The sequence below is a fragment of the Carcharodon carcharias genome, chromosome 13, assembly GCF_017639515.1.
Source record: "Carcharodon carcharias isolate sCarCar2 chromosome 13, sCarCar2.pri, whole genome shotgun sequence".
NCBI classification, from domain to species: domain Eukaryota; kingdom Metazoa; phylum Chordata; class Chondrichthyes; order Lamniformes; family Lamnidae; genus Carcharodon; species Carcharodon carcharias.
Window position 1 is genome coordinate 18,962,349 of NC_054479.1, and position 23,565 is coordinate 18,985,913.

The 23,565-nt window shown below is 44.4% G+C and overlaps 1 protein-coding gene across 1 annotated transcript; it reads left to right on the top strand.

Moving 5' to 3' along the window:
- The first annotated feature begins 1,199 nt into the window (after window positions 1-1,199).
- tmem119b (transmembrane protein 119b) lies at window positions 1,200-23,049 on the top strand. The gene is made up of 2 exons (XM_041203488.1): window positions 1,200-1,550; window positions 19,347-23,049. The coding sequence occupies exon 2, from the start codon at window positions 19,375-19,377 to the stop codon at window positions 20,464-20,466; it is 1,092 nt and encodes a 363-aa protein (XP_041059422.1). The 5' UTR covers window positions 1,200-1,550; window positions 19,347-19,374; the 3' UTR covers window positions 20,467-23,049.
- Window positions 23,050-23,565: the final 516 nt, after the last annotated feature.

Consider the following 23,565-nt stretch of genomic DNA (forward strand, 5'->3'; position numbering starts at 1 on the left):
CCACAGAGAGCTGGCATGGACTCAATAGGACAAATGGCCTCCTCTGTACTGTAATGACACTATGAAATCCCAGCTTCGATTCCTGGTATGTGCTGATTCAACGGAACTCAGCCAGAGCAGCATTAAGCAGTTGTCTACAATTGTTTTTTGTTCTGTTAGGTTGGGGAATGGAAAAGTGTGTCATAGTACCAATTATCTACTCCCTAGTGACCGCCAATGAACACCTTAGGAGAACAGGATCTGGCCTGGCTGTGATGCAGCCTTTGTTGAATATGTCATTAATCCTCTTTGAGTAGGTTCACATGAAGAACACCCACTTGAGGAGATACCAAAGAGCAGCAAGCACCCATCGAACAGCCCCTGGGCAGGAAAAGAAGAAGAAAGAATTTATACACACAGCGCCTTTCATGACTCCATAACTTCCTAAAGCACTTTACAGACAATTAAGTACTTTTGAAGTGTAGTCATTCTAATGTTGGAAACATGGCAGCCAATTTGCACTTGACAAGATACCACCAACAGCAATGTGATGCTCATAGCAGGATAAATGTTGGACAAGGCACCAAGGATAACATCACTGCTTTTTTTAAAAAAAGTGCCAAGGGATTTATTATGTCCTCCTGAGACAAGGCCTTGGCTTTTATTGTTTCATCTGAAAGATGGCACCTCCAGCAGTGCAGTGTTCCCTCAGGTCTGCACTGGAGTGTCAGCCTAGATCATGTGTTTAAGCCTCTGGAATGGGAACTTGAAACCATCATCTCCAAACTCAGGGGTGAAAGTGCTACCAACAACGTCACAGCTGACACACAGGAATCAGCTCCTTTAGGAGTTGAGGAAAAGCTGGGGAGGGTGTGCAGGGGGGTAGTTCACCCTCACAGGGCTTAAGCCTCCATAAATAACTCCCCATGAGATACATACAACACATTCCATTTCTCAAAATGTACATTATTTTTTCTCCCCTTTTGTTTTTAGAACATTGAGACATAATTTCTTCTTTGTGGAGGGCATGTTAAAAAAAACATTGACAACAGTTGTTGTTTCTGTTCATCCTCTTTGTTTCTTTTCTTAGTAACCAATGATTCACTAAACTCTTCTGTTCAACTGAAACACGCACAAACACACACACACAGCCCCTTCTCTCTTGCACTCCCTCCCAGCAGCACGATCAGCTGCATAAAGTAAGGGATCTGGTCTCTGCACAGAACACAAGCGTCTGACAGGAAGTCTGCTGCTGAAGAGTACTGCATCCCTGCAGCGCTCTCCCCACATTAAACTCCAAGCTAATGAAAACAATCTGGTGAGGAGAAAGAGAGAGGGAGAGAGAGAGAGAGAGAGGAGACCCCACAAGCCTAATTCCTAACCGATGGCTTGAGGGAATTAATCGCAAGATAATTGGCAAGAGAAAGCTCTTACAAGAGCATAGAACGGCAAAGACTGACAAGAAGTTTAAAAACTCCTTCCAACTTTGTCTTTTATTTCCAAGGTTTCTTCTACACGTAAGCCACTCACTGAGAAGACGTTTATTTTATTTCAAACAAAAGGTCAACAGGGTAAGTCAAAGTTATTTTTTTTCTCTGAATTACTATGAGCTACAGCAGGAAGGAGATTTTTTTTCATACTCTTATGCCTTTTCTGTCCTAAGGTTGCAGCTGCAACAAGTATCTTTTAAGCCATGTGATGTAGATTACTGTGATGGTCGTCTTAGTTTCAACGACGAGCTTTCAGTGCAAGAGGAAAAATTGCTAATATTTATACAAAGTTTTCCTTCTCTCTTTTTCGTGACCCCTCTTGTCACCACATCCCTCTCCCCCACCACCCTACCCCCTCACTTACTCTCTCCATTTCTATGACTAGGTCTCTACAGGTTTAAGGAGGTGCAGGAGTTGCAGGCTATATATTAGGGGGAGATCACTCTTTATTGTTTAACAAAATCACAGACTCAAACGTAGAGCTTTGTTTATGATTTCCCCATCAATAGCCAAAAGCGAAGAAGTCTTCACTCATTATTCTTCACTGAAATATTTCCTTCTGTTGTTACCTTTCAATCTAAAATACGTGTTGTGGAATAATAATTGTAAAGAGGGGCTCGTTCTGAGTTGGTAAAACAAAAGACTGAATGATAGAAATCTGAAACAAAAATTGAAATTGCTGGAAGTGCATTCAGCATATGAAAAAATATAAAGTAATTTTTTTCAGGCACTGAAAATATGACCCTTTCTTTCCTCCATTTATCCATCCATTCGCTACAGAATTTTCTTTCATTTTCTTTACTCTCGCTTTCTCATCAATGCCTTTTATTGTTATTCACATATTTCGGTCTCTTTTTTTTTTCCTCTCTCACTTTCACTCTTTTTGCTGTTGTTTTCATCTCAAATTTCACTTCTGGCAACCTCAGTCCGATAGGCTGCTCACGGTCTCCTACTTTCTCTCAGTTCTGTCCGTTGCTTCTCGAATTTCTTGTCCCTCTTCTCTGATGCCAGGTCTCTCCTCCTTCCTGTGTGTTCTGGTCTTTCTCTTTCTCTATTCGCAGGGAATAACATATCTGACCATTGTAGCTATCCTACACAATTGAACTGAGATAGTGGATATTAGCAGGCCATTTAATCGCAGGGAGCATTATAACCTGTCAAGAAGACCCTGACATCTACTTGACCCCACCTGCCAATAGACAACATTGTGAAGCTGGTAAGAGGGGGCACAGCAGGAAAATATTACATCTTCCACACTCCATGACACCATGTCTCAACTCATGGCCAACAATTTGACTCAAAGCCATAACAGTCAGGACCTTCACAGACTATCTTACAGAAACAATTGTTTGACATAGATTCAAGTGAAAAGAGGCTCAGTGGACAGTGCTGGGGAAAGAACAGTTTCTACCTTGAATCAAGGCCTCACTTGACAACCAGTAACTTAATAATTTGTTTAACCATTTAAAGGCTGATGAGTGGGGCGGTGGGAGCCTGTTCTAAGTTTCAGGATGAAATCATCTCTGGGCCAAACTCCAAAGGAAATGATGGTGTAGTGGTAATGTCACTGAACTAGTAACCTCAGGGTGCAGACCAGTGCTCTGGGGACATGGCAGCTGGTGGAATTGAAAGCTAGTCTCAGCAATGGCTATCATCGATTGTTGTAAAAACCCATCTGGTTGACTAATGGCCTTTGGGAAGGAAATCTGCTGTCCTTACCTGGCTTGGCCTATATATGACTCCAGATGCACAACAATGGAGTTGACGATTGTCTCCTGAAATGGCCTAGCAAGCCACTCAGTTTAAGGGCAATTAGCGATGGGCAGCAAACGCTGGCCTTGCCAACAATGCCCCCATCCCTGAAAGAATATTCTTTTTAAAACTGAGAATATTTTCAGAAGGTAGTTTAGTTGGAGAATGCAAAGGTTTTTTTTTCTTGTATCCCAATATTCAAGGAGTTTTGTTTTCTTGGTTCTCTATCCATTACATACTGCCTCCTCATTGAGGGAGGCCTGGGGTTAATTATTGGGAGGAGCTGGTGACTCCCTCACTGAATTTTATTCTTTCCTGTGGAGAAGATCCTGATCTCCACTTGCCACTTCCTGTCAACTTGCAAGGACAACATTGTGAAGTTGGTAAGTGGGATACTGAAGAATTATGTTGCATTTTAACCACTTCAAATGATGGTGCCAAACATTCTGCTGCACTGACCCATTTAATTGCAGCGCATCCTGCACTTTTCTGATATTGTCATTAGTTGATTCTCAGTGTGCTGTCTGCCAATGGGGTGGAAGCTGGGATGGAAGCAGGATTCCCCAGTTGTATGGTGCCTCAACCATAAAGTAACACAGCACTCTATCATCAATGTATAATCCACTGCTAATGTTGCTCTGTCAGGCTGCTGGAGCTATTCTGCAGATGCTCTCTTTTCCCTCTGATTTTCACAACCCTCCCCTTCTCTAAACCCATAGACATCTTTCCCTCATACTCAAAATGATGTAGCTCACCTCAACTCAACTCGGACTACGAATAGCAGCCCCCAACTCAACCTCCGTACCTTTCACACGTCTGCTCCTTCATGATAGATGACCAGATAATTGATTATAAAACCTGAAATTACCAATTAGTGGGACCAGTATCAAATGGTCTCATCATGTTATCCTTGATTCCAGGCAACTTCTCTACACTTTTCTTTTGCCAATTACCTCCAACCTTCTGAAGTTTTCACTCATTTGGGGCATTTCCACAGGCGCTGACGTCTTCCAATCCTCCACAGAATCATACAGAACACAAGGACGCCATTCAGCCCATCCTGCCTGTGCCAGCTCTTTGAGAGAGCTATCAGTTAGTCCCACTCCCCTTCTCTTTCCCCATAACCCTAAAAATGTTTCCATTTCAAGTGTTTACGCAATTTCCCCTTTGAAAGCTATTATTGAATCTGCTTCCACCAGGCGTTCAGGCAGTGCCTTCCAAATCATAACTGGTGCCCTTAGAAACAGTTTGGACCAGGGAATGATCCACCAAGTTATTTGCTGAAATAGATCACCGGCTACCGTAACGAAAGCACTTGATTCTCTTCTCATACTGTAATTCTAAATTCCCTATTCCAAGATGTGGCCTCTGAATTATTATAACCTTGCAGATATCTCAAGTGTGCATACTGTGAAATGATATTGGCCACCTCATACAAAGTTAAGAGTGTCACATACCGGATAATGCTGGCACATACTAGCGGAATATATGCTTATCTAATGTGAAGATTTTCACTTTCTCTCTGTTCCTATTCTTGTTTCCCTGCACCATTCATGATTCCTCGGCTGAGGAGGTAACCAGACCACCTATGAACAATAAGATAAAAGCAAAATACTGCGGATGCTGGAAATCTGAAACAAATCTGAACCTCTTCTAGAGTCATACGGACTCGAAACATTAACTGTGCTCCTCTCTGCAGATGCTGTCAGCCCTGCTGAGTTTTTTCAGCTATTTTTGTTTTTATTGCACCTGTGAGCAATGTTAACAAGCTAGGTGACCAACGGAAACATTACAACCAAGCTGTGTATCTGATAAGAATATGCTTGCAAGAGACGTCCCAGAAGGTGATTCTATTTTCCCCTCTAACTTGCTGTACCCTCAGCTTAGAACAAAATCTGGAAGCTGTGCAGTGAATCTCGGGTACAAGTCCACATCCTGCAAGCCTGTGACACAATCCCTCTCAGCGCTGCTTGTAAAAGATTAAAATGAATGTCCTTGCTCAATGTTGGGACTCTTCCCTCCTATTCCATTTAAGACTTATTGGGATCGATTTTCTGATCAGACTCCATTTGATTGCGCAGAGTCAGCTTGATCAATCTCCAGATGATACAAAGGAATAGCTTAAAGGACTGCTTAGGAGGGAAAATTTGCAAGGTTGGGGGAAAGAGCAAGGGAGTAGAACTAATTGAATAGTTCTCACAAAGAGCCAGCACATGCACAATGGGCTAAACGGCCTCCTTCTGTGCAGTAAGATTCTATGAATCAAAGAAGTTCTTCAATAACTATGATAAAAACACTTGATTCTCTCCTCCTAATCCTCTATGATGGGCTGATGGATAAATTTAAAGGGATGTGCCTATCTAAATTAAGTGGCCATACCTGAGAATAAAATTGTTGTTTTTACAAAGGCAATTACAAATACTGCTAATATTTTAATGTATATTTCAGCCTTTGCAAAACATCTTTGGATAATTAAAATATTTGTTCAAAGCTCACGGCCACACAATAAATGTAGAGCCAGATAACCAAGGCTGTGGCCAATTGATGGTACAACGCTCCAATCACCTGGTAGAATGGTTCAGGATAAAGTGGTGGTGAGGAGGGTGAGCCTGCTTTTCACTCATGGGCACTGTGCACTACTGGGCTGCTGACCTACTCAGCAAATTGTACCTCCAATAGAGTCTATCGTTACAGAAAAATGTTAAAATTGCAAGTTAATTTGCTTAAAATAAATCTAACATTTTATTTCCCTGAAACAGGTTTCAGATGAGATGAATCCGATAGATGTGGCTTTGTGCTCTGCTGCTTTTATTCTTAGTATATCCTGCAGAGGTAGAAAAAGAGTAGTGTCAGTCTCATGTGGGTTACTGAGCGAAACTCTTAACGCAGCCTGTGAAATATTAGTGTCCCATTGCAGTCCAATTCCTTGCAGATCCACACAATTTGATCCAATTTGATACAATGATACTATCTCTCTCCTATTCCCAATCACTGTTCTCTTCTTATTCCTAGGCACTCCTGTTTATTTAGGCTCCTCCTTCAATACACAAGTCAAACAAATGGTCTTGACAATTTAGCTGTGTATTTTTTAGCATTCAGCTTGTGCATGCACTGTTTCTCCCTCTCATCTCACTTCCCTCCTAATCTCTCCCAATCTTCCTCCAGCCTTTTCCTTTGCCTTTTGCTGCCACTTCTTTTTCATTAATATCTCTTCCCACATCATCCTTCTATTCCCTCTCTCATATACGTTCTCTCACTCTCTTTCATTTATTTTATCACTCGCTCTACACATTCTCTCACTTCCTCTTTTTCATTCATATACTGGCTCTCTCATTGATAATTTCTTGCTAACCTTGCTCCTTCTCACTCCCCATCCATCATTAATACATTCTCTCTCCCAGCTTTATCTTTTGCTCTCTCTTTCATTTGTAGTCTCTGTTGAATTTTCTATTCTCCTTCTCACTCCCTCCTTGCTGATTTTCTCTTCCCTCTCTCACATTCACTGGCCCCTTTCATTCACTCTCTCATTCCTATTCTTTGATTCATTTCCTCTTACTCTCTCACATTCTCACCACTTTTTTTGGTTTATTCTCTTTCTGCTGCCCCTCCTGCCTTTTCCTCTTGTGCTCTCTCACTCACTTCTCCTTTCTTTGCTCCCTCTCTCACTTTTTCCTTCCAACCCTCTTAGCTTCCTGTACTTAACTGTTCCCCTCTTACCCATCCCTCCAAGTGGCTACCTTTGCCTCATTTTTCCCATTCCTCTCTGTTCTGTCTATATCTGACCCAAAACTAACTAGGACTCAAAAACTAAAATAAAGACATTCCTGTGCAGCCGCAGAACCACAAATTCTCACTGGGTTGCTGAGCTGGCCTCCCTGTAATGCTTGGAGTCTGCATTAACTCTCCAGATTTATAGCAACGTGATTACAGTTTCTGTTAGACTCATCAGGCCTCTGACCTAATATTTCTTCTTTTCTGGAAATGGGCTTTTTCTTTAATTCCCAGGGCTTCAAGGACCATTGACAACATAGTATGCGCTTTTTAAATAAATTATATTTCCGATCTTTGTCAGATCGTTATTTTCATGTTTTTAATTTTCTCATGCTAAGCAAAAAACAACACAACCAGTCGAAAAATCAGATCGAGCTTAAAAAAAAACAGAATACCTTCACATCTGAAGTAACACCACATATGCTGTGGTTTCCTTAACAATATTGTCCAAGAATGTGAGACATCTCACTCTATCCAATGCCTAACATAGTACAGAGCTCTTGGGGGCTGACTTCCTCCAATTTTTTTCCATATTTTTTTCCTTCCTGTCCTGAAGATGCTGACACACTTGACATGGTCCCACAGTCAGCAATTATCCTTTTTTGGGTATTTTACCCAAGCGGCCATTCATCATGCGAAGCCGATCAGTGCATGTTGTCAGGCTGAGCAAACTTGGAGGCAACTCTGAGTCCCATCCTCAGCCACTTATTCAAGTAGTGGGTGCTTAACAGCAATCAGAATCGGGAACCTGATCAGGAAAGTAATAATTCAGGGGTAATGCCACCAGCTGGGTACGGTTGTCTAGTGGTTATATTCCTGGACTAGTAATCAGAGGCCTAATAATACAGAGGCATGAATTCAAATCCTACCACCATAGCTGTGAACTTAAATTCAATTAGTTAAATCAAAATCTGGGATTAAAGGCTAGTATCAGTAATGGTAAAACTACCAAACTGTGGCAAAAATCTCTCTGGTTCACCTTAGTCCTTTAGAGAAGGAAATCTGCTGTCTTTACCTGGTCTGGCCTACATGTGACTTCAGACCAATCGCAATGTGGTTAACTCCTAACTCCCCTGTTAGCCTAGCCAGCCACTAAGGCAGCTCACCATCACCTTCTCAAGGTATCAGGAATAAATCCTGGCCTTGTCCACAATGCCAACGACCTGTGATTGAATTTAAAAAGTCAGTATGATACTGAGATATAAAAATCAGGAAGGTCAGGGCTGAATTTGATAATAAGTTGGTGTGGCTCTTGCAGTTTTATAAATTTGCTTAGCACCTTTGGTGAAAATCTGATTTGGTGAAACACAGGATCCTTACCTCAGGCTGGGAAAATCCAATAGGCCTTCTAAGGGTTGAAGTCTCTACCTGCCCATTACCAAGCCAGCCAGGTCAGAGGAGGTGGGCTGGAGGCAGGGATTCCACACACTTGGAATTTCTGCTTCCACGGAGCAAGACTGAAGGCCAGAGTACCGAGCAAGATGATGTCTATCGCCACGAGGAGATTATTGAAAAGGAAATATTTTTGAATTAATTTAGTATTAGCCACCTTACACAGGTGACTTGAAGGTGGGGAATGAGGTTTTTGTCGGGGTTAGGGACGGTATAGTCTGGGAACCTCACAGATACCCGAGTAGGAATGGGGAAAGCAGGCACTTGATGTGTCCGCAGTGACACGGGTGCCTACCGGAAATGAGGTTGCCTCCCCCAGTCCCATAAATCAGTGGTGTTAGCACTGCAGGGCACCAGTATAACTGCTGACATTGTGGCATGCAGATTTACTGTGCCTCAGTGTCGTAGCTGAAGTACATCACATCCTTTCATTGAGGAGAGGTGAAAAATTGAGGTGGTAAGAGCAGAGAAACAAAATGTAACAACTTTTATTTCCAGAAGAAAGGGTAGGTGGTTGTGAGTTGCAAAGCGCTGAGACACTTAAAGGACTTAAATGCAGAATGTGGGTCAATAAAACAGATCCAAAGGTAACATTAGCATTTAAACCTGGGTAATTCAGTTGTAATCACTTGGATGATCCACCTAAGCCTCGTCCTGAGGTCATCAGCATCACGGATGCCAGTCTTTAGCCAATTCACTCCACCAAGAAATGGCTGAAGGCACTGGGATACTACAAAGGTGCTGGGCCCTGACAATATTCTGGCAACAGTACCGAAAACCTGTGCTCCAGAACTTGCCACGTATAGCCAAGCTGTTACAACACAGCTACAATACTGGCATCTCCCAGCTATGTGGAAAATTGCCCAAGTATATCCTGTACACAAAAAGCAGGACTAATCCAAACCAGCCAATTATCGCCCCATCAGTCTACTCTCGATCATCAATAAAGTGATGGAAGGCGTTATCAATAATGCTATCAAGCAGCACTTGCTCAGCAATAACCTGCTCACTGACACTCAGTTTGGGTTCCGTCAGGGTTACTCAGCTCTTGACCTCATTACAGCCTTGGTTCAAACATGGACAAAAGAGCTGAATTCCCAAGGTGAGGTGAGAGTGACTGCCTTTGACATCAAGGCAGCATTTGGCCAAATGCGGCATCAAGGAGCCCTAGCAAAACTGGAGTCAATGGGAATCAGGGGGAAAGCTCTCCAGTGGTTGGTGTCATACCTAGCACAAAGGAAGATGGTTGTGGTTGTTGGAGGTCAGTCATCTTAGTTCCAAGGCATCACTGCAGGAGTTCCTCAGGGTAGTGTCCTCGGCCCAACCATCTTCAGCTGCTTCAATGACCTTCACTCCATCGGAAGGTCAGAAGTGGGGACTTTTGCTGATGATTGCACAATATTCAGCACCATTTGCGATTCCTCAGATACTGAAGCAGTCCACGTCCAAATGCAGCAAGACCTGAACAATATCCAGGCTTGGGCTGACAAGTGGCAAGTAACATTCATGCCACACAAGTGCCAGGCAATGACCATCTCCAACAAGGGAGAATCTAACCATTGCCCCTTAACATTCAATGGCATTACCATCACTGAATGCCCCACTATCAACACCTGGGGGTTACCATTGACCAGAAACTGAACTGGACTCACCATATAAATACTGTAGCTACAAGAGCAGGTCAAAGGCTAGGAATCCTGTGGTGAGTAACTCACCTCCTGACTCCCCAAAGTCTATCCACCATCTACAAAGTACAAGTCAGGAGTGTGATGGAATATTCTCCATTTGCCTGGATGAGTGCAGCTCCAACAACACTCAAGAAGCTTGATACCATCCAGGACAAAGCAGCCTGCTTGATTGGCACCCGCAAACATTCACTCCCTCCACCACAGACACACAGTGGCAGCAGTGTGCATCATCTACAAGATGCACTGCAACAACTTACCAAGGCCCCTTAGACAGCACCTTCCAAATTCATGAACACTACCATCTAGAAGGACAAGGGCAGCAGATGCATGAGGATGGGTAATATATGCTAGCCTTGCCAGCGACGCCCACATCCCATGAGTGAAAAATAAACTTGCTGGTTTCTGGTTGTTAACATTTGCTCTACAATGGTAACAGATGTGGTTCTCCTCCTCCTGTCTCATCCCTTCCTACTGACACTGCCTCATACAGGGATACTGGGCTGCAGAAAAATTCCAGAACCTTGGCCATGTGGCTATTCTTCATGAATAAAAGTAAATGAGTGTTAGCAGTTGTTGGGACATGGTGAAAGTCACCACCAAGCCTGATCCTGTCCTGACCCTGCATCCACAGACTATAAAGGTAACTTATGGTGATCTGAAGTGTTAATTGTGGACGACTTTTTCCCTCACCAGCCAAGGTGTGAAGAGGATGAATGTAACTGATTGAGATTCATTCATTGAGTACAAAGCAGGGATTGGATTGGAACATCCTGCTTTGTGTGACCTGTTATGGTACTTGGTGTAACTAATGGTGCATTCGGGATCACAGTTATAAGCCAATTATTTAAAGAAGTGTCAGAACATCAGGTTGGATGGAATTCTCTCAGGTTTGAACATGCAGACTCTTAGCTTCCTCACACAGCAATTTCACTGCTTGGTGGGTGTAAACTTTTTTAAGTATTGGGACTTTGGGTCTACATTTAGTAAACAGTGCTTAACTTAGACAACTGCAATGTTATGTACGTAGGCAGGATCAACATAAAGTTCATGAACACCTTATGGGGAACAGAACTGAAGTCAGTGAAGAAAGATGAAAAGATCTTGGTGTCATTGTTAGTAACTCTCTGAAGGTTTATGTCCAATGCTGTGAAGATGTCACTAAAGGAATTAGCGAACTGGGCTGCATTCAGAGGACTATCCTCCGAATAAACAAAATACACCACTTTACCCTTGTACAAGACCTTGGTTAGGCCTCACTAAGAATACTGTCATCAGCTTTGTTCCCCTCATTTAGTGGGTGATATGGAAGCTTTAGAAAAGGTTCAGTGGAGAGCCATTGGGGTTGATTCCCAGTTTAAAGCACTTTAGCTACCAGATAGGATTGAAAAGCTGTTTTTATACGATATGAGAAGCAATTCGATTGTGGTCTCTAAAATAATGAAGGGATTGTGTTCTTGCTGGCAAATTATTACAAATTGGTCAGCTAGGGAGGACCAGGGCTCATGTTTGTAAGTTACTCATCGGTAAAACTAGATCAGCTGATAGGCAATTCTGCTATTTCCAGAGAGTAGTAGATTTAAGGCACAAGGTGCTGACTCTCTATATACATTCAAAAGAGAGTTGGAAGGTTCTGGCTGAAGCAGAGGTCATGTCATACAGAAGATAGGTGCCAAGTGACATAAGTTATGATCAGTGTGCTGCCCAGATGAGTTTTGATTGCCTTAGGGAGATTTGAGAGCAATTTTCCAGGTTTTATCCATGGTAGTTAGGGAGTGTCTGAATCATGATGCATAAGGCATCACCACTGTGTCAGGCAAGCTAGATGCCCAGTTCAATGTCCCCTCTCAGTCTTTTTTTAATGTGTGGCCTGATCATTTGAATATTCAGTACTTCTTAATAACACACAGGGTGTCCCCCATAATGCATTTTGTGGCAGGGGGACATTTAATTGGGTGAAAGGTGGTGAAGGGTAGTAAATCCTCCAACTTCCACCCTAATTAACTCCATGGCAGGAAAATTCATGGGTGGCCTTCCTGTCCCACCACCAATTGGGACCCTTAAGTGGGCAACGAAACATAAAAACATAGGGCAGGATTTTACCATTGGCGAGCAGGGGCAGGGCCCGCTTGCCGACGCATAAAATGACACTCAGTGACATTGGGTGGAACTCCCAAAGTCACTGCACCCCATTTAAATTTTCAGGAAGGCAGGGGCACAGCACAACCAGCTGCACGCCCGCCGACCTGTCAATGGCCAATTGAGGTCATTGACAGATCAATTAAAGTAATTAGTGGACCTGCCCGTCCAACCTTAAGGTTGGTGGACAGGCCAGGAGCCCCTGTGGGAAGTAGAAAATACATGAAACCTCATCTACAGGCAAGATGCGGTTTCATGTAGGGTTTTAAAAATTTGAATAAAGTTTTCTTGGAAATTATGAACATGTCCCAACTCATGTGACATTGTCACATGAGGGGACATGTAAGGGAATTTTATTTTTCTATTTTTAATATTTTTGAAAGTAGAGCCGATCTCCCTGAGGTTGCGCTTAGCCTTAATTGGCCCGCCCACGTAAAATGACGCTCTGCTTCTGATTGGGGGCGCTGATCGGAAGCGTGCACGCACACGCCCACCCATCAACTCCCCCCCCCATCCCCCCGACAGGGGGATAATTCTGCCCATAGAAACTAGGAGCAGGAGTAGGCCATTCGGCCCTTTGAGCCTGCTGCACCATTCAGTATGATCCTGGCTGATCCTCTCTCTCAACTCCATATTCCTGCTTTCTCTCCATATCCCTTGATGCCCCTAATATCCAAAAATTTATTGATTTCTTTCTTGAATATACTTAGTGACCCGGCTTCCACAGCCTTCTGTGGTAAAGAATTCCGCAGGTTGACCACCCTCCAAGTGAAGAAATTATTCCTCATCCCAGTCCTAAATAGCCTGCCCTGTATCCTGAGACTATGGCCCTTTATTCTAGACTCCCCAACCAGGAGAAACATCCTCCCTGCATCTAGTCTGTCTAGCCCTGTTAGAATTTTATACGTTTCAATCAGATCCCCTCTCATTCTCCGAAACTCTAGTGAATACAGGCCCAGTCGAACCAATCTCTCCTCATACAACAGCCCTGCCATCCCTGGTATCAGCCTAGTGAACCTTCGCTGCACTCCCTCTATGACAAGTATATCCTTTCTTAGGTAGGGAGACCAAAACTGCATGCAATACTCCAGGTGTGGTCTCACCAAGGCCTTGTATAACTGCAGTAAGACATCCCTACTTCTGAACTCAAATCCTCTTGCAATGAAGACCAACATACAATTTGCCTTCCTAAATGCTTGCTCCACCTGCCTGTTTACTTTCTTTGACTGGTGTACAAGGACACCCAGATCCCCATGTACATCCACATTTCCCAATACGTCACCATTTAAATAATACTGTCTTTCTGTTTTCCACACTGAAACATATAACTTCACATTTATCCACGTTATACTTTACCTGCCTTGTGTTTGCTCACACACACAACTTTTATCTAAATCGCCCTGAAGCCTCCTTGCATCCTCCTCACAACTCACAACCCCGCCCAGTTTTGTGTCATCAGCAAACCAGGAAATATTGCATTTGGTTCCCTCATCCAAGTCATTTATATATATCGTCAATAGCTGGGGCCCAAGCACTCATCCCTGCAGTACACCATTAGTCACCACCTGTCACTGGAAAAAGACCCATTTATTCCCATTCTCTATTTCCAGTCTGTCAACCAATTCTCAATCCATGCCAGTATATTACCCTCATTCCCATGCTCTTTAATTTTGCCCACTAGCCTCTTATGTGGGACCTTATCAAAAGCCTTCTTGAAATCCAAATACACCACATCCACTGGATCTCCCTTATCTATTCTACTCGTTACATCCTCAAAAAACTCCAGGAGATTAGTTAAACATGATTTCCCTTTCATAAACCCATACTGACCTTGTCTAATCGCATTAATGCTTTCCAAGTGTTCTGTTACCATGTCTTTTATACTAGATTCTTGCATTTTCCCCACTACTGATGTTAGGCTAACTGGTCCGTAATTCTGTTTTTTCTCTCCCTCCTTTTTTAAATAGTGGGGTTACATTTGCCACCCTCCAATCTGTAGGAACTGCTCCAGAGCCTATAGAATTTTGGAAGATGACCACCAATGCATCCAATATTTCCAGGATCACTTCCTTCAGTACTCTGGGATGTAGATTATCAGGGATAATATCATTTCAGCTCTTTCCTGGACTCGAACTCAAGTTCTGTCGAAGGGTCATGAGGACTCGAAACGTCAACTCTTTTCTTCTCCGCCGATGCTGCCAGACCTGCTGAGTTTTTCCAGGTAATTCTGTTTTTGTTGTAGATTATCAGGCCCTGGGGATTTTTCAGCCTTTAACCCCATTAATTTCTCTAGCACCATTTTTTTTTTACTAATATTGATTTTCTTCAATTCCTCCCTCTCACTAGACCCTTGGTTTCCTAGCATTCCTGGAAATTATTTGTGACCTCCTTTGTGAAGACAGAACCAAAATATGTGTTCAATTCTTCCACCATTTCTTTGTTCCCCATTATAATTTCCCCCATTTCTAACTTTGAGGAATCTCCATTTGTCTTCACTAATCTTTTTCACTTCACATATTTATAGAAGCTTTTACAGTCAGTTTGTATGTTCCTTGCAAGTTCACTCTAAAACTCCATTTCCCCCTTCTTAACCTATCTTTTTGCCCACTTTTGCGAATTCTAAACTGCTCCCAATCCTCAGGCTTGCTGCTTTTTCTGGCAAATTTATATGTCTCCTCTTTGGATCTAATACTATCCCAAATTTCTTATGTAAGCCATGGTTGAGTCACCTTTCCTGTTTGACTATTGCGCCAGACAGGAATGAATAATTGTTGTAATTCACGCATACGTTCCTTAAATATTACCCATTGCCTATCCACTGTCAACAATTTTAGTAAGATTCCACTTAAGGGCCTCATCCTGCCACTGCTGGTATTAGCCCATTGGCAGGTGGGGGGAGGGCTCGCCATGCTGGGAGCATGACAAGAAAACCCTGACATGTTTGCTAGCAGGCTCCCAAGGGGCAGGGGGTGGGGGTGGTGTGTCCCTTGTTCAAAGGAGTTCAGTGCCTGCTTGGCATCAGGAAGGGGGGGGGGCACTGAAAGCCATGCCCCTGCCCTTGCTGCTGACACGCCTCTCTTGCACACCCCACCCCATGGACACCCCTCCCCCCACCCCCCTGCCCCCGCCCACCCCCCCACACCCCCCCAACCTCCCTCCACTCCCCCACCATCACTCATCTATGCCTGAGGATCTCCTCGATCATTGGGTTGGTGTCCTGCCGGCAGCAGTCACCGCCACCCCTGTGGCACTGCCCAGTACAGAAAAGCCTCCAGCCTCTGACTGGCTGGCAATTCCTGGAAGGCCGGACTTCTGCCCTGGCATCCTTGTTCCTGGGGGCAAGCCTGTTGCTGGCTCGTTAGGTGCCTGAGTGGCACAAGATACAGCAGGCCTTCACCAAAGAGGGGCTGCGGGTGTCGCCTCCTGCTGGCAGGCGAAACATCGGGCAGTGCAGAAGGAGCTTTGCATCTAACCCATGTTATACCTCAACTAGAGGGAGCTTTATGTGAAACATAGTAAAATTATAACTGGGAGAGCAGGAACAACAAGTGCAGCTGAGAGACGTGCAGGTCTGCAATATTCAGGAACCTGGGCAGTGCCAGCTGCTTTACCTCCTTCGTCAAGCAAATCATGCAGGGCTTGGAAATCACAAATCTGGCTCCATAATGATACTATGCCATATGTGACTCATTCTAGTAACGCTATTTCATACTGTACCTTGTGGCCCACTTTAGCTGACACTGTACCATGTGTCTTATTTATGTACCTCATGGCTCAGTCTGTCAGTAATACTGTAACAATGATTCAATTACTTGAGTGATATAATTATCATGCTTTTGAGTTAAATTTAAATATAATTTCAGTTCCTCTTTTCACTCTCCCTGTCCAGCAGAAGCTGCTCATGAGTGCTCATGCATTACAATGTGGCCACTGCAGTCCCAGCTCTGTACTGGCAGACTTGTGCACTTTGCACCCTCTGATGCAAGCTTTGGTTTCAAACTTATACTTGAGGGCTGTGCTGTTCCTTTCACTTGTTGCTTGCATGCTTGCAGTTTCCATTCCATCCTCTCTTAAACACCCTCGCTGTGAAAGAGTAGAATAATCCTCCCAGTTTCCGCTTCTGTGCTAAATGGCAGCAACTTGTTTTTAATGCTGGAAGTTGATAATTTTCCACCATGGGTCTAACAAAACAGGAAAATGTTACCCAGTGCAGTCAAGTTCGTGGCCTACTCTCTCAGCCTCGGGCAAGTTCGTGGCCTACTCTCTCAGCCTGGGGCAAGTTCGTGGCCTACTCTCTCAGCCTGGGGCAAGTTCGTGGCCTACTCTCTCAGCCTCGGGCAAGTTCGTGGCCTACTCTCTCAGCCTGGAGCAAGTTTGTGGCCTACTCTCTCAGCCTGGGGCAAGTTCGTGGTCTACCCTCTCAGCCTCGGGCAAGTTCGTGGCCTACTCTCTCAGCCTGGGGCAAGTTGGTGGCCTACTCTCTCAGCCTCGGGCAAGTTCGTGGCCTACTCTCTCAGCCTGGAGCAAGTTCGTGGCCTACTCTCTCAGCCTGGAGCAAGTTTGTGGCCTACTCTCTCAGCCTGGGGCAAATTCGTGGCCTACCCTCTCAGCCTCGGGCAAGTTCGTGGCCTACTCTCTCAGCCTCGGGCAAGTTCGTGGCCTACTCTCTCAGCCTGGGGCAAGTTCGTGGCCTACTCTCTCAGCCTGGGGCAAGTTCATGGCCTACCCTCTCAGCCTCGGGCAAGTTCATGGCCTACTCTCTCAGCCTGGAGCAAGTTCGTGGCCTACTCTCTCAGCCTCGGGCAAGTTCGTGGCCTACTCTCTCAGCCTGGAGCAAGTTTGTGGCCTACTCTCTCAGCCTGGAGCAAGTTTGTGGCCTACTCTCTCAGCCTGGGGCAAATTCGCGCCCTACCCTCTCAGCCTCGGGCAAGTTCGTGGCCTACTCTCTCAGCCTCGGGCAAGTTCGTGGCCTACTCTCTCAGCCTGGGGCAAGTTCGTGGCCTACCCTCTCAGCCTGGGGAAAGTTCGTGGCCTACTCTCTCAGCCTGGGGCAAGTTCATGGCCTACCCTCTCAGCCTCGGGCAAGTTCGTGGCCTACTCTCTCAGCCTGGAGCAAGTTTGTGGCCTACTCTCTCAGCCTGGAGCAAGTTTGTGGCCTACTCTCTCAGCCTGGGGCAAATTCGTGGCCTACCTTCTCAGCCTCGGGCAAGTTCGTGGCCTACTCTCTCAGCCTGGGGCAAGTTCGTGGCCTACTCTCTCAGCCTGGGGCAAGTTCGTGGCCTACTCTCTCAGCCTGGAGCAAGTTTGTGGCCTACTCTCTCAGCCTGGGGCAAATTTGTGGCCTACTCTCTCAGCCTGGGGCAAATTTGTGGCCTACTCTCTCAGCCTGGAGCAAGTTTGTGGCCTACTCTCTCAGCCTGGGGCAAATTCGTGGCCTACCCTCTCAGCCTGGGGCAAGTTCGTGGCCTACTCTCTCAGCCTCGGGCAAGTTCGTGGTCTACTCTCTCAGCCTGGGGCAAGTTCGTGGCCTACTCTCTCAGCCTGGGGCAAGTTCGTGGCCTACCCTCTCAGCCTCAGGCAAGTTCGTGGCCTACTCTCTCAGCCTGGGGCAAGTTCGTGGCCTACTCTCTCAGCCTGGGGCAAGTTCGTGGCCTACTCTCTCAGCCTGGGGAAAGTTCGTGGCCTACTCTCTCAGTCTGGGCTAAGCTCGTGGCCTACTCTCTCAGCCTGGGCTAAGCTCGTGGTCTACTCTCTCAGCCTGGGCTAAGCTCGTGGTCTACTCTCTCAGCCTGGGGAAGTTCGTGGTCTACTCTCTCAGCTTGGGTCATGCAGAAGTCCACCTTTGTGGACCACTGGATTGTGGTATACAAACAGAAGAAGGTGGCGGCAAGTTAATTGACAGGCCCAGATGACATTGCAAATATGAGCACATTACATCACCTCAACTCAGCCTCTCAGATATCTCTAATATGTACAGCCAGGTGTTTATGCTGCAATCCCCAAGACCTGGAATCCCAGGCCATTTCATCTTCACTAATCTGTTGAATTGTGTGTGCCTAATAGTTTGAGGAAGAGTTATTCCTAGCACTGTTGCCTCAACAGTGAATAAATCTAAACTCGCTCAACAAGAGCTAGCAGCAGCAACTTGAGAACCAAGGGGAGGCAGTGGCGTAGTGGTATTGTCACTGGATGAGTAATCTAGAGACCTAGGGTAATGCTCTAAGGGCCTGGGTTTGAATCCCACCATGGCAGATGGTGGAATTTGAATTCAATTTAAAAAAAAACTGGAATTAAAAGTCTACTAATGACTGTGAAGTGATTGTTGTAAAAACCCATCTGGAAATCTGCCATCCTTACCTGTATTTGGCCTACACGTGACTCCAGGCCCACAGCAATGTGGTTGATGCTTAAATGCCCTCTGAACAAAGGCAATTTGGGATGGGCAATAAATGTTGGTGTAGCCAGTGATGCCCATATCCCATTAATAAGCAAGAAAAATATACAATTCAGTAAGAGTAGAGATAATAACCGCATGGATCTTTATTCTAGTTTTGGCCTCGCAGTGCCTCTGAGCAGATCCTCTTTGTGCCACATTCCCAACCCATAAGGACTGTGGTTATTGGAATATTGACACTACAGGCCAGAAATCACTGTTGACAATATTGATAAGCCAATTTAACACATTCACAAAACAACGCTCCATCCACTGTTTTAAACAAGTCGGGCCTCTGTCACTTTCCATTGGCTTGATAGGAAGTAAATATTGGGAGAAATGTAAAATGGGCTGTGACTCACCATCACCCATTTGACATTTCACACACAGTCAAAATTCACCCGAAACTTGGTGTCAATACATGCACACTTCAAATAAAGGTCACTTGATAGTAATTAGGAGCAGGAATTTCGTTAATTGATTTCTTTTCCTTCTCTAGCCCAGGGCTGTGGAATTTCTAAAGCTTGGCTCATCCCAGCTGAGGTTACTTCATTCAGCATTTGTCCTGCATTGAATCTGGGACCTCTCTGCTCTCTTTAGTCTAGGATTCTACCTCTGAGAAATTGGAATCGTTCATCTCTGTAGTATTTGAACAGTATTACCTTTTTAATTTTTAATCTGTTGTTTTGTTCTCGATTTAAATAGATTTTTGAGCTAACTGTGGAAGATAACAATGGCCGTTCCGTTGGCGATATGGCTGCTTGTCCTCACAAGTGTATGTCCAAGTACAACGAACCCCGTCACCAACACATCTGAATTGCCGACATCAGCAAACTCAGCAGAATCATCCGGCTCACGTGAAATTGACTCCAGTACTAATGATGTGACCTTTACAACTACCGAGATGTCAACATTTAGCAGCAGCACTAACCGTATTTACACAAGTGAATCTACTGTTACCACTTCAGGACCTGTCCCCATTGGTGCTGCTATCATGAAGTTCATTAACGACCACATGAGCTTAATCATCATTGCTGGGGTTCTTCTGATCTTACTGATTATCATAGTGTGCACTGTGGTGCTGGTGAAGCAAAGCTACAAGGCTTCAGCCTACTACCCATCTTCATACCCCAAGAAAAAGTATGTGGATGAGCAAGACAAAGGAGGTTCTACCAAGACATTTAATGAACTTCCCGAGAAGGTCAATGATGAGACCAAGGAAGATGGGGGCAGCTCTTCTAAGCAACTGGAAGCGGACTTACTCACGGCGACCCACAATCTCAAAAAGAAGACGCCATCCAAAGGAGAGGCTGATGCAGCTGAAAAGGGAGAGTCCTCCCAGACCACAGACAAGGAGGGAGGGAGCAGCACATCACCCGGAGCAGGAGCAAAAGAAGGAAAAGGCCAAACATCAGACACAACTGAAAACAAGGATGACAAAGCACATGAAACAGACTGCAAAGAGGCTGGAAGTGAAAAACTGCCCAAGGAGAAAGAGCAAAAGGAAGCAGGAGAAGGAGCTGGAAGAGGAAACAATGAAAGTGATGATGAGAAGGGAAAGGCTCAGGGGGCAAAGAAGAAATTAGAGAGTGGAGAGGACTCAAGCACCAGCTCCAATCAGATAGCAGATGCAACCAAGACAAAAGGCATGGATAATGTAGTCAGTCCAGAGGGCCAGGAGCCAAAGGAGGTTAAGTTAGCACAACAGGGGTTTAATGAAGAATCCACTGTTGCTGAACCCAGTGCAGACAACGTCAGCAACCTAGAGAAAACCCCATTGATTCCAAATCCCAATGGCGTGCCCAATGACAGCAGAGCTTGTTAAACAATCAAAGGATGAACCAACATCAGATCAATATGGGATGTAAACAGAGGACTACTTGAATGTTGACTATCTGGAGTGTTTGCTCAGCTTACAACAAAACCGCATATTTTCAATCAGATGCTTTTGAAAACATATTTTACATAAAAATTTCAGCATAAAAGATATGCAGGAGGATGATAACCAGAATAAAAACTGCAACTATTTTGAATACTTAAAGAAAAGTTAAAAAAATTAAGTTTTATAATTTCTTTTAATACAGCGTTGGAACATTACCCTAGGCCCATGAGATTGATTTTGATTCCCATGACAATGGGGGGAATAATCCTATAAATGGGATAACCACAAGGAAATTCCACTATCCAGGAATGCTTGAATTTGCTCTTTGGACAGTTTAACCACTGTGAAGGATTGCAGATATAAGTCATTCGACAAATTTTCGAATTTAAAGCATCATTACCCAACCAGGTAACCCCAAATCAGAACTCCAACCAATTGACTCGCTAGCTTAGACTTCAAAATTTTCATTCATGTTGCCAATCCGTTCCCCTCTCATGCAACTAAATTTCAGCCATCAGAGTGGATATTTAAACTCGTATTACAAGAAACAGATTTTGAGTCTGTGTGTTCGGACCTACCCGTAGCAGAAGCCTACACGCCTCAGACGCATGGGCAATTAATTGATGGCTACTAGCAAGCATTCCTGCACACTGGAATGTAGTCATTTAAGTTTTTCACCATTCTCTGTAAAGTGCTAACATGTAAATTTAAAGGAATTTGTGTACCCACAAATGCAACCTAATTAAAGGATCTTCCAAAGGAGACATACACCATTAATGCAGCCAAAATAAAACTTTAAGGAAAAAGAATTGCTGGAAATTTTAACCCTTGCATATCCCAGCAAGTGGATCAAATTGGCAACAGCCAAAAATAATAATCTGAAATAAGGGTAGAAATTTCAAAACTTATCAATGTATCTCTTATCCCAAAATCATCGTTCACTTAAGGTTTGAACAAAAGAATTTCAACATAAACTTTTTTTTTAAAAGAATTATTGTCACAGGTTGTTCAGGCAGGATCTGAACAAAATTAAACACAGAGCAGTTTTAATGGGGGTAAAGCTCCTTGAAAGAAACTTAAAGTTTATCATACTAAACTGCAATATCCAGTCAGGTAACTTGGGCACAATTATCCTTCTATTTTAGTGCTGAGCTCTCCTTTGCTTTTAGAATTAGTAAAACTAGGCACATTTTGTGAGAAATGCTTTAGAATCTTCTAAAATCCAAAAGGTTAGGCTCATTACATATGTTACTGATATACAGAGCTCCAGGAAGAAGGCAGAGTGCTTCCAGCTACAGAGTGAATTCAGTGCCAGCATGATTCAGAGGGGTGAAGAAGCCAGATTTAACCCCAAAACCACCATCTGGAGTGATCCAGAGGTGAAGAGGCCGAATTTAACCCCAAAACCACCATTTGGCTTGCTGGCCATGTGGGGTCTGAGTTTAGTCAGCAGGGCGCAGTTATGGCAAATTGGCCACTATGACAAGTCAATTTAGGAAATCCATTTTTGCTTTAGATTTTCACAGGTAGCTTCCTGAGGCTAGCGCATTATTCTCACTGTCTGGTCGATACTCAGATGTCAAGACTGCAGACGGCCTGCTCCAAAAGAACAAACAGCCCCCTTCCATAGACAGAGCTCCATGGGGGAGGGCTCCCTCCTTTGCTTTCTCCTTCTCCAGCCTGTAGATGCTGCAAACCCTGCTTTGTGTGTTGCAATGCAGCATGGATTGGGGAACAGAGTGAAAAGGGTTGCGGGAGGGTGCGGGTGAAGTGGGGAGGGGTAGTGTGAATTCAAACCTGCAAGATCACGACTGGAAACCCTTCATAAAAACAGAAAATGTGGGAAGTGCACAACATCAGGTTAATCTTGAGATGTGGATCATTCAAACATTGGGTTAATATGCCCTAGATGTTAACCCTTTCAGAGTGTTTTCAGCGTGATTGCAGATCCTGCCTCGTCGCTTCTTGAGATAGTTCGATTGATCAGAATATTTTATGCTTGTTTCATTAATCTACAACATAAAACTATGATTAATTAGCACAGATTTTCTTCCTGTTTTTAAACGATTTATCATTTATCTGTCTGCCACACTCCCTCCCCCCACCCCTGCTTCTACTTTTGGTCCCCATCTCCCAGTGCACCCATTCTCTAAAAGAGGCCTGTTACTTGTGTCACCAGCTGCAGGGGAACAAGGGGAGTTCACAAGAACACCTGCTGGAACTGACCTTCAGAATCTTCCCACCCTAGGGAAGTTCCTTCGTTCAGTGCCTCTTCTTACACCCCGCTAATAAGGTGGTGAGCTCACTGTGTGAAGCGCATAGCAGTGCATTCCCACCCCACATTCTGTGGCACTGCACGCCATGCCGGACAGCCATGTTTAGATCATCATGTGTTACCATCTTGTAATGAGAATCTCACAAAGCTGAACAATATTAAACATTCTGTTTAATGCTTTTCTGTTGAGTTCAGAGATGTAGTGCAACTTACTGCTGGCAAAATACAATAATAAACAATTTTTAATAAAACGACGCCTTCCTTAAATCTTTTCTTAAATAAGTCCTCCTTATCCATCCCATAGATAGCACCAGCTCTCGACTTCCTCACTAGCTGTTCTTCCTGTTTAAGTCTGAGACAGTGAGTGTTAGTGTGGAATTCAGACGCAAGGGACTTCGTGGCCAAGCCCAACATGTGACCATATAGCGTCCATATAGATGCATCACTAAATAGTGATCAGAAGCAGAAAGCTGGGCTGATTGAGTTCTCCCTAGCCTAGGGATGCTGAAAATCAATTGTGTGGCCAGGACGCTCAGCCAGCTGGGATCAGTTAGCAGCACAAACCAGGGACTGAACTGAAAACCTTCCCGGTTCCCATAGCTTCACACCAGCTGGTGAATGGCATGTGCTCACTAAGCCATCAAGGAGCTGATCGCTTTTTCCCCCATTTAGGGAATATTGACCCAAGCCACGGGGCAGGTACGCGTCGAGACCTCCATGCAGCAAAGATGCTAGAGCTTTCCTCAGACTCGTGACAATGAGCCTGG